Source organism: Aspergillus lentulus (assembly GCF_001445615.1).
Source record: "Aspergillus lentulus DNA, contig: Alt08, strain: IFM 54703, whole genome shotgun sequence".
Lineage (NCBI taxonomy): Eukaryota > Fungi > Ascomycota > Eurotiomycetes > Eurotiales > Aspergillaceae > Aspergillus > Aspergillus lentulus.
In genome coordinates, this window is record NW_028322118.1 from 3,489,061 (window position 1) to 3,505,466 (window position 16,406).

Consider the following 16,406-nt stretch of genomic DNA (forward strand, 5'->3'; position numbering starts at 1 on the left):
TCTATGCTTCATCGCCTGTCGTCTATCGTCTATTATATATCGGTCATCACTCGTCAATCAGCGCACCGCGACACAATCTATAGCCCAGTCTTCCCATCTAGATGAAAGTTCTCCTCAGCCCACAGCTGCATAACTCTCCCCCAGCGCGTGATACAAAACACAAATCCTCCCCCAAGCAGCGACAAGACCACACCTTCAACCAGTCAGTTTGTCTCCGGAATTGCGACCTCAAATGAAGTGTCACTCACATATTGTAAACGTCCAGCCCACCCCAATCACCTTGATCAGGGGTACAACGGCCGCACTGCTGCCGGCCGAACATAAGTACTGCACGATATACTTCCCACTGATGACCTCAGACCGTCTTTCGGGAATCGCCTCTACCACATAATCAAAATCCGCATCACCATTACCTTCACCAAGGAAAACTCACCAGCAGCATACGTATTCAACCCATTAAACGAGCCCATGAGACCCACTCCAGCCCAGAACGCCGCAATGACGGGCACAGCCATGCCCCCCGCCCTCTTCTCAAGCGTCCAACCATAAACCAGCACCGCGACGGGCAGCACCCCGCACAGCGTCGCCAGCCCGCTGTTCAATCTATCCTGCGGGAGACGCAGCCCCCCGCGTCGAGCGATATACCGTTTGACGGTACGATCGGATAGTCGTCCACCGAGGATACTCCCCAGGAGGAATCCCGCGCCGGGCGCGAGGTAGAAGAGGCCGCTGACAAGGGCAGAGGTGAGATTGAAGCGGGGGTTGAAGATCTCGCGGGCGGAGGTGAGAAGGCCGTACTGGAAGATCGCGAGGAGGCCACAGGTTAGGTCCTGTCTCAGTCAGTCTCTTCCTTTTTGGTGGCAGGCAGGCACGCAGGTAGGTACATACGCATAGAAAGACGTTGGGATACAACCACTGCCGGAAAATACGGACGGGGTTGAACATGGCAAGGACCTCTCGCAGGGAAGACGGGCGTGGGACACCTTCGCCCTCGCCTTCTCTCTTCTTGACCTCCGGGACGAAAAGCAGTGAAAGCACGAGGCCCAACCCGGCCATGGCAACCTGCACCCAGAAGATGACCCGCCAGTGGGCAAAGGTCACCACCAAGCCGCCGATACATGGTCCTACCGGCCGTCAACTTCAACCACACAAAGCATCAGAGAGGTATTACCTACCAATCGCCGGCCCCGTCACCGTCCCAGCCATAAAGAACCCAACCGCCGTGCCTCTAACCTTCTACCACCGCAATCAGCCCTGACCCTATCACCAACAACCAGAAGGAATATACAAACCGCCTCAAAAATATCCGCCAGGATAGTCTGCCCCTGCACCATAAACGACGTCCCCGTCAACCCACCCAGGACCCTAAAAGCCGTAAATACACTACTCCCCCCCGCAACCGCCGTACCCACCGAACACCCAAAAAGCGCCCCAATCGCAATATTATACGCAATCCTGCGCCCCAGCAGCGCAGTGACCGGCCCCCAAATAAGCGACGAGAAGCCCATCGCCAATAACACCCCGGCGTTCGTGACATTCAGGAGTTCGGGCGTGGTGTTCAAGTCGGCTGCGATCTCGGGCGTCGCGGGGAGGAGCGATGTGCTGGAGAAGGTGACGACGAAGGTCATCCAGCTGACGACGAAGAGGATGATGCATTTGCGCCAGAGTGGGAGGATGTGTCTGTCTGGTGTGTTGTTCTTTTCGGGGTCGAGAGGTGCCGCAGCGGCAGATGGGCTTGGGCTTGTCATGACTTAGGTCGGAATCTTGACCCATTTCTCAAGATCAAGATTCATAGGTTCAATTCCAATTCAGCCGTCTGGGTAGAGGAGTCGTGACATAAATATGTACTATGACGGATTCTTTTCCGGGAAGTGTTCGGCATGCCGAGTGTGAGGCCGAGGGTGAGTTCTGCGAGATCCACTTTGCTGCAGTTATACTTCGGTGACTGGCACCGAGACTCGGTTACCAGCACAACATCCCTTCTCTGGTAATAGCTTCTGGTATATTATGACCATCGCTTATACTGAAAAGTCGGGAACCGTTGTAGGTGGTTAGTTGCTTATCATTTCTCAAACCGTTCCATATAAATATATTAGCTGCCGGGCAGCCCTTTGGCCTTCTAATCTCTCCAACTTCTACCTTGGCGGCAGCTTAGATTAATATCTACCATGGCCGGTCCATAACCTATAAACGCAGAGTATCAACTAAATCATTCATTCAACTAATGTCCAAGAGACCGCCAGGTGGTCAGGTATAAAAGCAAAGTTCCTGTCGAAAGGAATGGAAGCACCACACTACTTGCTAAAAAAGTATGTACTCAAACAAAATCTAAAACCACACAAACGACAACCCCTCTACTGCATCCGTCTCAAATCTGTTTCACCTACAATACAAGCATACCGACACCGGCAAAGAGAGCAGTGGCAATGTAGGCTCCAAACTGCCAGTTGCCGACCTTGACAGCCATGGGGCTAGCGGCAACACCGGCGGCTCCCTTGGAAGTCGCACTGGCGCTGCCGGAGCCGGAGCCGCCAGTGGCACCGGCGGTCACGGAACCAGTGCCAGCAGTTCCGGCCTGGCTGATCAGAGAGGAGCAAGAGCCCGAGGCATCAGCAGCCTTCTTGGTCTGGGCCTTGCCATCAAAGTCACAGGCGGTCGCAGCCTTGTTGTTCTTCTTGTAGTACTGGTTCATGACGAAGGAGAGCTTCTGCTTGGGACTGCAGACGCTGTAAGCTCCGTAGTCACCGCTGGTGGAGTTGGAGTTGATTCCACCGCACACACCGGCGGCGCAGAGGTAGTCGAAAAGGTCACCGTACTTCTCCTCGTCCACAGAATCCTTCACAGTGCAGGACAGAGTCTCGACCATGCAGTCACACAGCTCACTGTTGGGAGTAGGAGGCAGCTTGTTGGAGGCTTCCCACTTGGTACCGACCGAAGGGCAGGTAGGAACGGCAGTGTTGGCGGGAGTGTAGCTTGCACTGTTCACACCGGTGGCCGTCACCTTCTGCATCTGAGAGGACAGGTAGGAGAAATCTTCCTTGGTCTTGACACTGTCGCCGTTGACCGAAACCAGACCGTAGTCGTTGGCCTCCTGGAAGTACATATAGACAATACCACCGCTCCAGACGTCGTTCATCTGGGGACCGAACAGAGCGGGGACATCGGTAAACTTGCGTGGCTTGGGGTCAATGCAGCCGTACTCCGAGAAGAAAGCAGGGACAGGGTACTTGGAAAATTCCTCAGTGCGCTCCTTGTAACCGGACGTCTCGAAGGAAGATTCACCGCACCACTCGTAAATGTTGTAGCCGAACATGTCGATAGAGCTCTCCTTATCACCACAGACAAGGTAGTCGGCCAAGTCAGCACGGATATGGGCGTCGTCGTCGGTGGCGTATCCGACAGCCAGGGAGGAGCGATAGTTCTTGGACTTGATGTACGACTTCATGTCTCGCACGGCAGCCTTCACGTACGCAATAGAATTGGTGTTGTTGTTGTCATTGGCGACCTCGTTACCCGCGAAAAAGCCAATGACATTGCTGTAGTTGGCAAAGGCGTCAATGACGCTGGTATAGCGCTTGTACAGGTCAGTATTCCAGGAAGGGTCCGCACGGTTGATGGACTCGGATGGTGCGGACAGATCGGTAATCAGGTAGATGCCGGCATCGTCCAGCAGCTTCATACATTCGTCATGGTTCTTGGTAGGATCGACAGCATAGGTACGGATGACGTTGGTACGCAGCTGCTTCAGGTAGGGAATGTCACGCTTGCAGCTGTCAACATTGGCCAGAGGATCGGTGTAGTCGGAGTTCTCGGAAGTTGTGCCGTTGGCCTGGTACTCCTCTGCACTGGATTAGTTTCGGGGTCGATCAATGGGATCTCTCTGGGACATACGTTGGTAGGCAACACCGCGAATGAAGCTAAAGCCGGTCAGTCACTGAACGATGACGCTGAGCGACAGGCAAACTTACAATTCTGTTCCGTTGTTGGAGTAGAAGAACTTGTTGCCCTATATCAAGTACATAGGAGTCAGCGTCCAATGCGATCGTCCAGCAACAGGCTTTCAATACCTTAGCCTCAATGGCGGGCAGTGTTGCCAGCGCGCTGCCCACGAGGGAAGCACCGGCGGCGGCGTAAACGAACTTCATGTTGTATGTGATTTAAACGAAGGGCGTACTCAATTTCAGATGAAAGATGATGTTGATGATCTGCGAAGAGTGGGTTGATCGTCTCGGTCCGTAAACCCAGTTGATATCAAACCCACAGGGTTCTTAGGAAGAAAATGACAGAATATAGACAACGAGTGACTGACGGCGGGTACACGATGAGCCGTTGAATGGTTGGAGTCCCAAGAGGGAAAATAGAATACAAGGAGGGAAAGAAAGGATGTCGAGAAGACGAAGAAGGAGAGGAAGAAGAAAGTACGGGGATGACAGAGAAGAAGATGGGAAAGGAGAAGCCGGAGCAGGCACCAAGGCAAGCACTTGGGAGGACTAAACTACTGGAGTATGTACGGAGTAGTAAGCAGCCCCTGTAATAATATTACCTAGTCACTAGCCGATTATAAATAGTACACTTGACTGTCAATCATCCAATTGATTCTTTGGAACATTGAGACATCTGGTGAGCATGGTGGATTGATGATTGGGCGTTTACTGACTGGGCGTCCATCTTCTTACTACAGTTGATGGAGACCATTGTCACAATTGTCTCACTTGAGAGTATCCAAGGTGGGAAATCTGGTGTATCGCCAAGCATCCTGTGTATGTAAATAATGATCATTGCTTGAGAACAATCAAAGCAATCACTGGGAGGAAGCAAATGATACGTCCAGAGACAAAGGATGGACATTCTCGGTGATATAACTGCGGGGCCTTCGAAACTTAGCGCCAGGGTCCAGGGTGCTGATTCGTCGTTGACACGGGGCCTGTATTGTAAGAATGGAATTACGCTGTACCCTGTGTGCTTACCTTTGCCCAGTTGTCTTGTGGAAGTAGCTTGGCTGAGGAATAGGGGCATCAGTGTTGCTTCGCTCTCTCAAGTTCCGGCTTGTCAGTCTTGTCCGGCTTGTCCGGCTTGTCCTGAATCATGAGCTCCTAAAAATCGGCAACTTCGATTATGTGAGCATCCGTGGCTCAGGTCGAAGACCTACAAGTTGGTTTACTACCACCGCAATGGAAGTAGGACTGGGCAAAATAGTTCGCAAGGCATATTATTATTATGCGAGTCCTTTTTGAGCAGTATTTCTATCCTCAACAACCAAGGTACCTAATGATACACACCCCTGGGCAATACATCGTCTTACCAGGGACGGGCGACCAGGGTTTCAGGGTCTGGAACCGCCCTCGAACCCACAGAACAGGTAATAAAAAAATTTTCAGGCAACTGTATTATTAGTCATCCGCACATAGGTAATCTTACGGAGTAGTTTATGCAAACATGCAGCCATGGCCTTGGGAGTCGTATGCACAGACAACAAGCTTGACTCCCATGTGCAATGATGTCTCTGCTTTTCTTTTCAGTCACATACTTTGCATGATGTGCTGCGTTGCTAGATCCAGATTATCCCAATGACGTACCGCGGCGAAATATACCCTCAAGTGGATTCACCGCAGTGATTTAGGCCATATATAGCGGTGAGCATTAAGGATATATTTGTCGTAGACTACAAGATGCCTCTGTTAAACATGGCAGCAACTGCAAGAAAACAGCTCACAATCTCACCACATCATGGCGCAAGGGTCGGACACGAGTACTGACGACTTGAATTCAGCAGTGTCTTGATCAGCAGACATTGACAGATGCAAGTGCTACTGACGTGTCTTGTTGCACGACGACTTGGGTATTATTGATTGCACACTATAGTAGGGACAAATCCACGAGGCAGACAGGAAACTTCACGCATGATGGTGCTCCCGGGTTCTTGACATCCGTTGAAGTCAAGAGCTGAGCCTTTTAGAGGCAAAGATTGAATACTAAAACGTGGCTGATGTGGTTCATTGTGGCTGGTGATGTGGCTTGGTTCCCGGACATGCTTCAGAGTACTCCGTATGGACTCAATCTATCCCAGACCCACTGATGGTACTGTAATCAACCAGATTCGATGAAACTCAGACTTCTGACTTCAAAATAAATCAAGCCACTGTCTTCATAAGGAGTACGGTGTGATCAGATTAATCAGTAATCTGATAAACCAATGTATACAGTATGTGCCCATTTTTGAGAGACGTAGCAAAATGGCTCTCCAAAGCACACAGGGGATTGACTTTCTGAGCATTGAGAGCCAACCTTAATCGGTTAGAATATGATTAGGATCTACTAAGGAGCCACTATTACGACCTGCTACTAGTTGCGAATAACTAACATTCCTGATCTGGCGCCTCATAAATCAGAACCAGAGCGCCAATAAATAGGAGTGCACATCTTTGATGACTAGCTAATACTATCGTAGACAACCTCTACAAACATCTAGTGACCGCTGAACTTGTTGAAACGTAGAAGATCACCTCTGATAAGGGGTACTGGATTGACCCGATCTCGTTGCAGACTTGCAGCAGCCACATACTCAATAATGATGGATCATGGTTCTCCGCGCGTCCAGGAAACGCTATCCAGAGGATCTAAACGCACGCTTGTTGTGGCTGTGTAACACATTCGCCAATAATAATGTCCTCTCCGTAACAACGACGATATAAATCTGTCGAGTGGATGAAAATCGCCAAGCAAAGGACAGTTCTGCCAAGTATTCTTCGCGCCTTTGAGACAATCATCATGTCATCCCTTTTTTCGCTTTTGCTTTGCTTGTGTACACCATCACTCCTTTCAGATTGAAACTCTTTGGGTACTGTGTTGCTCGCTGGTTGAACGAGAGCCTGCAAGAACCCTGTCACTCCTTTTTCTCAATCGTTCAATTGGCCGTATTCGTTCCTTTCCAATCTGCTACCGCGACCCATTTATTTGACAGCTATTCTTGTCCAAAGCTTGTCCCTTCCAAGCCATCTTGTCGTAAGTCTTGTTGGCCATTGGGGCTGAGCGCTGAGGTACGCGCCACATTTCGTCAACTGCGATCTCTACCTAGCCACGAGTGGTCCACGTCAATATACTGTATGTCATTCGCAAGATCCTTGACTTGTTTTTAAGTTGATGAAAAGAACAACCCTGTCAGGATTGGCTTTGTTCGGCACCGCTGTTCCCGCTGCCGTTTCGCATCTTGCATCCCGCACTTCTTGAACATCATCCTAATACCTTGACTGCTGCAGTATCATTATCAATCTTTCCAGAATTACCTGACTTCTAGAACAAGAACATCATGCGTAAGTCTGACCCTGATGTGCTGTGCCAAGTGCGCTCCCCACTAATGTGTCTCGGCGCCCAGACATCTACCGCCGTCAAGCCAGGAATCTGGCCTGGTACGACCAGGAAGGCGAGCCATCGAACCACAATCCCTTCAAAAAGTTCAGAGCACGGCCGCGACGGTCCAATTCCTATCAGATGGAGAGCGGACTCGCTCCCGTCCGCACGGCGGGGGAGGTGCGCATGTCGGAGGAAAGACGGCGACGGAGGGACATGACCGAAGGCCTGGCCGGTCCAGAGCACGCAGATACCTTCCCGCCAGAGTCGTCAGGAACCGACGGTCTTCACCGAGCAGAAAGTGCAGAGAAATCGGAGCCCGAACCATCGATGCGCAGCCACGAACCCATCAACGTCTCCAACCAAGAAGGGCAGGATGAGACCCCTGAAGGAAAACCTCGGAAGAGAAAGACCTTTATGAGCGGCTATGGGAGTCGGTCTGAGGATGGGGATGCCCTATCTTCAATGGAGGAGGGGAAGGACGTGCCTGACAAGCAAAAGTTTACCGCCGTTGGCCAGCTCAAAGCGACCCTTTTTAACTCTTGGATAAACCTCCTCTTGATTGCGGCGCCAGTTGGAAGTGAGTTGCAGATATGACGAGTCTGAGTTCTCACTGACAATTTCAGTTGCGCTGAATTACGTCGACGTCGATCCGGTGGCCGTCTTTGTAGTGAACTTTATTGCTATTATGTATGTATCTCTATCCCAGGTCTGGACTCGGCTGACATATCCAGACCTCTTGCGGCCCTGTTGAGTTATGCCACGGAAGAAATCGCCATACGGTATGTCTATTTCCGGGTGTAGAGGACCAAGCTGACGTGTCCAGGACTGGTGAAACGATTGGGGGTCTGCTGAATGCATCATTCGGGTAGGTGTTCAATCACTGGAGAACCAGACACGAGACAGACTGACAATAATAGTAATGCGGTCGAGTTGATCGTCGCCATTATCGCCTTGGTCGATAAGGAGGTTCTTATTGTTCAAACATCACTTATAGGCAGTATGCTGTCGAATCTGCTGCTGGTCATGGGCATGTGTTTCTTTTTCGGCGGTGTCAACCGCCTCGAGCAACACTTCAACCCGGTTGTCGCGCAGACAGCAGCCAGTCTTTTGGCACTGGCGGTGGCCAGTCTGATTATTCCTACCGCGTTCCACGCGTGGTCTGGCGGTGCGTCAATTGGGCCAAATATCAAGGACGTTCACTGACTCTTGCAGCCGGAACCGTGGGAATCGCCCCGTTGTCGCGAGGTAAGATTGCTGGCCATGCGCAGACGACTGTCGCTGACAAACGCAGGCACCAGTATCATCTTGCTCTTCGTCTACGGATGCTACCTCTTCTTCCAGCTCAAGTCGCACACTGAGATCTACAACCGGCCCAGCCCCAAGGTCGAGAAGCGACGCCAAAAGGTGTCGGAAGGTGACGCCAGTCGCGGCCTGGCCCAGATTGGCAAGATGACGGCCACCATGGGCGGTCAGAACGCGCAGCAGATGAAAATCCACGAGGAGGACGACGAGGAACAGCCGCAGCTCAGCATCTGGGTTGCCGTCCTGACGCTGGCCATCTCCACCACCTTTGTCGCATTGTGCGCCGAATTTATGGTAAGTCTGGTGCATCATTCAGTGTCAGGGCTCGACTGACTGTCCAGGTTGGTTCCATTGACGCCCTTACGGAACGCGGCGGCATCTCGAAGACATTCGTCGGACTGATCCTGCTTCCTATCGTGGGTAATGCGGCCGAGCACGCCACCGCGGTGACGGTGGCGTGCAAGGACAAGATGGATCTGGCTATCGGCGTGGCCGTGGGGTCAAGCATGCAGATTGCTCTGCTGGTTCTACCGTTGATTATTGTGATTGGATGGATTATGGGTATGTTCTATTCCTCGATTACTTTCCTGACCTGACTGACTGGCAAAGGACTCGAGAATATGACCTTGTATTTCGATGCGTTCCAAGTAATCCTGCTCTTCGTCTCTGTCTTACTGGTACGTCTATCGCCAGACCTTTTTTATGGTGACGCTAATTCCTTAGGTGAACTATCTCATTGCCGATGGCAAATCGCACTGGCTCGAGGGTGTGCTGCTGATGATGATGTATTTGATTATCGCCGTGGCTGCATGGTATGTATCCTCATTATTTGCATTGAAAGTACTCGGCTAATTTTGTCTGCAGGTTCTATCCCAACAAGACCGAGCAAGCTGCTTAATATCATACGTTATACGGACTCACTCATTCACATACGTTGGGAAGATACCCTTTCATGTTCTTGGAGCTATTATCCAATCTTTAGTTAATGTTCAATCAAGTCGCTTAATTGAGTACTCAGCATGGATATATAGGCATCAACAGTTGTCACTACCCGGCTACAAACCCGAACCACAAATATAAACAAATAACATCGATACAGAGGCTACAAGAACTCGAACATGATAATTAGAACCAAGCCCATACCGGCACAGCAGTAGACCAGCCTCATAAGCTAGGCTAGGCTAGTGCGACACAGCCACCAGGCACCAGGTACCCGTTAGGCAACTCTTCAGGGAGACTGCCTGGCTTGGCTGCCATCTATTCACTTAGTTATGCTATCAATACTACATATCAATATGACTTCAGGTGAAGTCAAATAGTCTAGTGTACTATGCAGATACTCATGCGCCGAACCCCAGACACTTGTACTTTCATAAAAGTAGCAGTATGAGGGACAATACAACGGGTCTACTGTATACCTATCTGCCAGTCCAAACCCCCCATTGGTCCAGCTGAACCCGTCCACGAGCCGTGGCGCAGAGCAACGAATCAGATGCTGGCGGTTATTGCATCGTGGCTACTTGCACCCCAATCTCGGGGAAATCGGAGGAGACAGGACAGGTGGACTCAGTGGCTGTCGTTATGGTTGATGCTGGACAAGTACCTATGAGTATGGAGGGAAGGACTACTTGCGTGGGTAGTAGGTAGGTAATAGGACTAGGATTAGATGGAGGTCAGCTCTCGCTGGGGTTGACTATGTAACCATACCAGGGATTAACTAATCTGTGAAGTAAAGTAGGTAAGAGTTGCGATTTGCGCCTTGAGTAAGGGACTTCAACTGCGGTAAGCTACGTGACCCTGTATCCAGAGGTGACTTCACTGGCCAACATCCGAGCAGGTGACACCTATGGATGGGTTGTCGGGTGCCTCAGCCTCAGCCTCAGCTTGCAGTTGCGCTCTATTTTGCCGAATTGAGAAGCCCCGTTGCTAAATCTCACAGATTAGAATTTTTCCTCCATTCATAGGTGCAATAGCCGCTAGATATTAAATACTAAGTAAGTAGAATAGAATAGCCGGGTGTGGGATTGATCGGGCATTCTCCGATGATTCGCCGGGCATTTCCTATCGTACCTGGTTGCTAGATGGTACCTAGGGTAGATAATCATTTGTAAGCTATTCCATGTCCTTGGTTGGAACTGTAGCATGTGCTTCCATTAAGGTATATCACAAGCGCTCGTAGAGAGGCAAGGTCCTTGCACGAAATCATAGGATGAATGTGAGATTGCGGGGTTCATCGGTTCGCTTGTGCCTCGGGTGAGAAGGACATGGGGGAGCAGAGAACCAATCATGGACATCGGCTAAGCCCGAAGAGCGGCCACGGGATGAGTCCACAGTAAACATGGCCGGTTAAAATCTGTGACTTGGGACTTGCTGGAAGTGTAGGGTGTAGGCTCCTGCAGTTGCCGCCCGGGTGCGGAGGAGGCACCCGACTGTCGGTCGGAGGGTAGGTAGGTATCCTGCGCATGTCCCTAGCAGTCAGCGGTCAGTTAAAGAGAAGTATTCAAGACAGTGTGTCAACGAATGGATGCACAGTGCCGAAATTGAGGTAGTATTCATCTGTAACCTTTAATCTCGTGACTGGTCATCTTCTACAGAGTATGATTGACTGATATGTAGACAGTGGACTGGGACACTCCCCGCGGGGAAGGCCCAATGCAGGGGCCCAACTCAGGGCCCAGATTTCCGTTAGTCATGAAAAAAGAACCCATCACACGGTCGACGAGTCGGACAACTTCCCACGTCCCAGGGAAGTCTCCAACTCTCCAACCCATCCCGACGCGACGAAAATGAAGCCATCCTGAGGTAACGGGCAGAGAATGTCTACCCGAGGTTCTACGGAATGGATGGTAATGTGATTGTGCCGTTTCCCCTCATTTTTGTTTTTCTTTCTTTTCGTGGTTCGCCTTCCTTGTGATGTAGTCTACAGAAAAGAAATTCAGGTCGGACAGTGTTACCATTACCGTCAACTGGATCCTCGGAAGTAACCCCGTGTTGAATTCTCCGTAGGTAGCCTCCATGCCATCCACGCCCACAATGACACTGCAAGACAGTAGGCTAGTCGCAGCCCATGTCAGACACAAGGACCGATCGGCACGGGATTGGGCATACTTGTATTCCATATTACTTGTTAGACCACCAGAAAAGAAGAAATGATAGATATTATAGGATAAATCGTCCGCTAGCTTGATTACTGAATCGATCTATCATAGCCAGCAGCCACATGGACACTGGAGACAGAATTAGCCATTTTACCGTGTAACCGTACGGAAGATGACCGGATGGTGGATGGATTGTTAGGTAATATTACTCCATGCTGTTCCACCACCCTGCTGGTAGCCGGCTTCTTCGGTCCGTCCTGGGTGTGCCGATATGTTCATTTGACATGGGGGAGAAGGGTAAATAAAAGAAATGTAAGCTGTACGTGTTGGAGTAGACAGCATCGATGTTACTTTTAAATAGGTTGAAATCTGTAGGAGGATATTATTGAAGTATATTTTGTTTTTGGATCTCAAGGCTGCTGTCGGTCGGAGAGGCGAACTAATGCCCCCCGCGAAAAGAGGCGACTGGGCCTGTTCGCCGTCCCGATGGCTGGACAGCCTGGACTAGCCCGTACTGGCCGTACGCCTGGAATCTGTATTCTTCGCTGCAGTTTATCAATAACTTCAAAGGTGAATATATAACGAGTAGACTATTAATCTAGAAGCTACTATCTAGTTAAATTATAACTATTCAAACCGTATGTGTTGTGTACTGGAGGCTATTGCAGGATCTCGGCACTCGGGAAAGTAGCAAGCTGGGGGCGCTGCAGTCTCCGGATTAACACCGCCCGCTTAAACCGCCAGACTAAGACCAGCGTCGGGCCTCCGCAATTTGCTGAAATGCGGATGTTGTAACTTGTCGCTGTTGATTTGATGCTGTGGGAACTGGGAACTATCCGGGGATTCGTCGCTTTTTTCCTTTTTTTCCCCTTCTGTGGGTGTCGGAGGTCAACGAAACGACACACATTCATCATCTGAACCCATTTCCTTCCTCTGGTCTCTTCCTTTCCTCTTTTTCTCTCTTCCTCTCCTCTTCCCCCGTAACCCTTCCTACGGACTATTATTACCTATCCTCTTACTTCCTAATACTCCGTTCTCGCGTATATCCTGACGAATCCTCCAATCCCGTCTCTACCCGATTTCTTTCCTTTGTTTCCTTTTCACGTCGCGTTGCCGGTCCGGTGCCCCGATTTTCTGTCTGGCATTCCTGCTCCCCCACACTCCGCTTATTCCGCCCGTCGCCCATGTTGAATGGTCCCTACTCGCCTTCCTTGCTTCCAGCTTCGCTTCCTTGCCTGTCGCACTCTACACGACACCTCTCCCACCTTGACTCGTCGACCATAATTCAGCTGATCTCTATCCTGGTCGCACATCACTTCACTACGCCTGGTTGATCTATTAACCGCTTTCGTCCTATTATCCCGTTCTATCGGCTGTCAGAGCGTTCTATCTCCAGTGCTGTGCACCGGAATTTACGTCCAAGGTTAGTCACAGTTGCCAGTTGGCCATTTCGAAATATCGAATCATGGCTAAATCCATGCGATTCTAGTCGGTTATCGGATTGTTTCATCATCCTTCGAGCCGCCGCTCTGGGGCCAATTCGAAATCCGCTGAGAGACCGGAGACTTGAACGCAAAGACACCGGCTGACAGCAGACGGTGTCTGCCACGCCTTTCCTAACCTAAATCGCCTCTTCTACCACATCACCAACATGCGATCGAGTATAGCTTGCGCTCGGTGCCGGCGGAGCAAGATCAAATGCGTCAATGCCGGTATCGACACCACCTGTCGTGCATGCGAGTCGTCCGGTCGAGACTGTGTATATCCCACCCCGGCCATCGGCGTGGGCGGTGGTGCCGCCAAACGAGACATTGCCGCCATGGCCGATGGGGAGGATCGCAACGGCGATTGGGATAGCCCCAAGCGACAGCGCTCCCGCAAGGCCGTCGGCGTGTCCTCGTCTGCGGCCAAAGATGCAGCCAAAGCCTCGCTGGAGGTGCTCGACTCGTCCGTGCTGACCGTCAAGGTCTGGGAGGCCGTCTTTGATCTTTTCCAGTCGCATTACGCCTTCATCCTGCCCTTTCTACATCCCGCCTCCTTCCTCGGTCAGATTCGACAGCTCTCCGGGGCCACATCGTCCAACAATGTCACCAACTCCGAAAACAACCGAGACGCCCCACAAAGTCCGCCCGCCCCCAGAACGGAACCCAATCCTCTCATTCCTCTCGGAGTCCTCGCGCTTACTGCTCGCTTCCACCCTCATCTGGTCGCCTACCACTCGCCCTCCTCCCCGGGCAACCCTTCGAACCCTCTCGTCGCATCCGAATTCTATGCGGCAGCGCTGCGTAGCCGGCTGGCCGGCGTCGATGGCGCCAGTCTGGCGATCCCCGATCTCACACGCGTGCAGGCGCTGCTGATGCTCGCACTTCACGAATGGGGCATGTGCCGCGGCAAGAGTGCCTGGCTATATGTCGGCATGGCGATTCGGCTGTCGCAGGCCATGGGACTGCCGTTTGAGCTGGAGAATGAGCTCTTCTCTCGCGAGGGCCCCCGATCGCCCGCTCTCAAAGCCGAGGCGGAGCTCTTTGGCGTGCGGCGCGGTCCGGAACCCAAGGAGCAGACGTCCGACGATGTGATCGCCCTGGAGACTAAGCGACGAACCTTTTGGGCCTGCTTCATCCTCGACCGCTGTCTCAGCAGCGGTAAATATCGTCCCCGCATGATTCGGGTCAAGGAACTCGGCATTCAGCTGCCTAGCGACAACGCGTTTGCGTTTGGAGAGCGCGTCCGAACGTCCCGTCTGAACGAGCCGTCCGCCCGTCGCCCGCAGAGCTTCGGCTCGCAGGGTATGCAAATTCCCAGCATTCGCCAGAGTATCGGAGGCTTCAGCGATGACAAACTGCCCAACAATGTCCCTCCGGACAACAAGCCGTGGTCTCCGATCTCTCGACGAAAAGACTCGAGCGAGGATGAGATCGACCGATGGGAGATTGGGGCGGAGGAGTCGGTGCTGAGCCGGGTCATTCGCATCGTTCGGATCTGGGGGAGTATCGCCAAGTGGTCTTGTGCGGGTGGACGAAGGTATGCATCAATCCGCCATCCTCCGTAGTATCACGCAAAACTAACATTTGGCAGAACGGAACAACTTCCTCCCTGGCATATCGACTCTAGGTTTTCGAAACTGCGGACGATGCTGGGCGAGTTCCAGGACGGACTCTCGCGCAATCTGCAATACTCACCTCGAAATACCGACACCCATATCATGTACAAGAACAAGCTGGCGTCGTACACCGTCATGCATGTGGTGTATTTTCTCTCCGTCATTGTCTTGCATCGCGCCTACATTCCATTCCTTCCTGTCCGGTGCAACGAGCCCATCGGTCCCCTGGACGAGCCACTGTTCCCCGGCGAGAGGTCAGGGGCGCCGGATGGGTTCTGGAGGGACAGTGCGCGTGAACTGTTCCGGGCCGCCCGACAGATGTTGGACCTCGTGGTAACCTGCCAGGAGCGCGGTGTTCTTGTTGAAAATCCACTGGTCGGGTTTGCCATCTACAATGCGGCCTTTCTCGGCGTGTATGCCTCCCACTTTTCGCACATGGACCTGGAGGGATCGTTGAGTCTCAAGCCCGGTGCCACGGATGGAACCCACGGCCAGGTGCAAACTGGCAAGGCTCTCGACATCTTGCGAGATATGCGGTCTCGCTTGAAGATGGCCAATGGATGGTTCCGCACGCTGAACCGACTGCACAGCTACTTTTCCAAAGTGAAGCGCGACTTCCGACGCCACTCTCGACTGGACGCTCTGGACCCACATACCAACGGAATCCGTCCAGTACGGGAGGGCGGTGCCGGAGGTGGCCTCGAGGAGTTCAAGTTACTTGAAAAGCTGTTCCTCGACTTTGGCAGCATCGAGGATCGGCTGCCGGAGACCAATGCCGACGATGACGGGGCCGACCGGGCGACCAACGTCAGTGATGCGGGAAGCAACGCAGTCCGCAGTGACCCCGGCGAGACGGCCGAGTCTGGTCTCGAGGGTGCCGGTGGCCGACGCGAGTCGTGGGTTCCCATCAACAGCCCTGGCCTCCCTCTGCCTGGACCGGATGCCGAGCGGCGGCCCAGCCTGCCGTTGCCTCCGCGGGCCTTGCAGTCGCAGTCGCCGTATTCGCTCCCGTCGCTACAGCACCATCCCGACGGTCCTCTCTACGGCACCTCCTCGCCGAACCTCCCGTCTCTTGCTCCTTCTACAGGGGCTCCCCCGTCACAGTATGGCCAAGTGCCGTCCTCTAATCGTCTCCAGCCATTGAACACGTGGCTCTCTCGCCAACAAGGGCCGTACTCGCAGTCGCTGCCCCCGATCAACCAGGCGACCTCGCATGGCCTGCCACTGCTGCCCCCGCCGGGAACCGTCAATCATCCTGCGGCCTCGCCCCCGGTGACGGTTGACGGATTTGAAGGCGGTGTCTCCAACGTCATGTGGTCGACCAGCCTCGGCGGGGATGATGTTGTCGCATTCCTGGAGGGATGCGACTATGACCAGCTATCCAGCATGATGCCATCCGAGGTTGGCATTCCTTCTGGTTGGTTGAGTACCGTCTGGAGTGAATTCTCGCGGTAGTGCCTTCGCCTCATTTTTTTCTTTCTCTCTCTCTTATGCTCCTTTGTTGTACTATATTGTACGTCTCATGTACTGTATGATTATGTGTCTTTCTTTGCGAT

The 16,406-nt window shown here is 52.4% G+C and overlaps 3 protein-coding genes across 3 annotated transcripts; 2 read left to right on the forward strand and 1 right to left on the reverse strand.

The window, feature by feature from the left end:
• Nucleotides 1-77: 77 nt before the first annotated feature.
• ALT_4349 (1,3-beta-glucanosyltransferase gel4) lies at nucleotides 78-4,145 on the reverse strand (the record flags this gene model as incomplete). Its single annotated transcript, XM_033561173.2, has 10 exons — nucleotides 78-193; nucleotides 249-380; nucleotides 434-830; nucleotides 889-1,124; nucleotides 1,176-1,236; nucleotides 1,293-1,734; nucleotides 2,388-3,840; nucleotides 3,892-3,917; nucleotides 3,969-4,006; nucleotides 4,068-4,145. 10 exons carry the CDS (start codon nucleotides 4,143-4,145, stop codon nucleotides 78-80), a joined length of 2,979 nt encoding a protein of 992 aa, XP_033417064.2.
• Nucleotides 4,146-7,306: 3,161 nt separating this feature from the next.
• Nucleotides 7,307-9,550, forward strand: ALT_4350 (hydrogen/calcium exchanger domain-containing protein; the record flags this gene model as incomplete). The annotated part of the gene is made up of 12 exons (XM_033561175.2): nucleotides 7,307-7,310; nucleotides 7,373-7,927; nucleotides 7,974-8,037; nucleotides 8,082-8,129; nucleotides 8,174-8,215; nucleotides 8,268-8,515; nucleotides 8,563-8,595; nucleotides 8,642-8,946; nucleotides 8,994-9,213; nucleotides 9,262-9,329; nucleotides 9,376-9,464; nucleotides 9,517-9,550. 12 exons carry the CDS (start codon nucleotides 7,307-7,309, stop codon nucleotides 9,548-9,550), a joined length of 1,710 nt encoding a protein of 569 aa, XP_033417066.1.
• Nucleotides 9,551-13,401: 3,851 nt separating this feature from the next.
• Nucleotides 13,402-16,305, forward strand: ALT_4351 (putative C6 transcription factor; the record flags this gene model as incomplete). Its single annotated transcript, XM_033561176.1, has 2 exons — nucleotides 13,402-14,771; nucleotides 14,826-16,305. 2 exons carry the CDS (start codon nucleotides 13,402-13,404, stop codon nucleotides 16,303-16,305), a joined length of 2,850 nt encoding a protein of 949 aa, XP_033417067.1.
• Nucleotides 16,306-16,406: the final 101 nt, after the last annotated feature.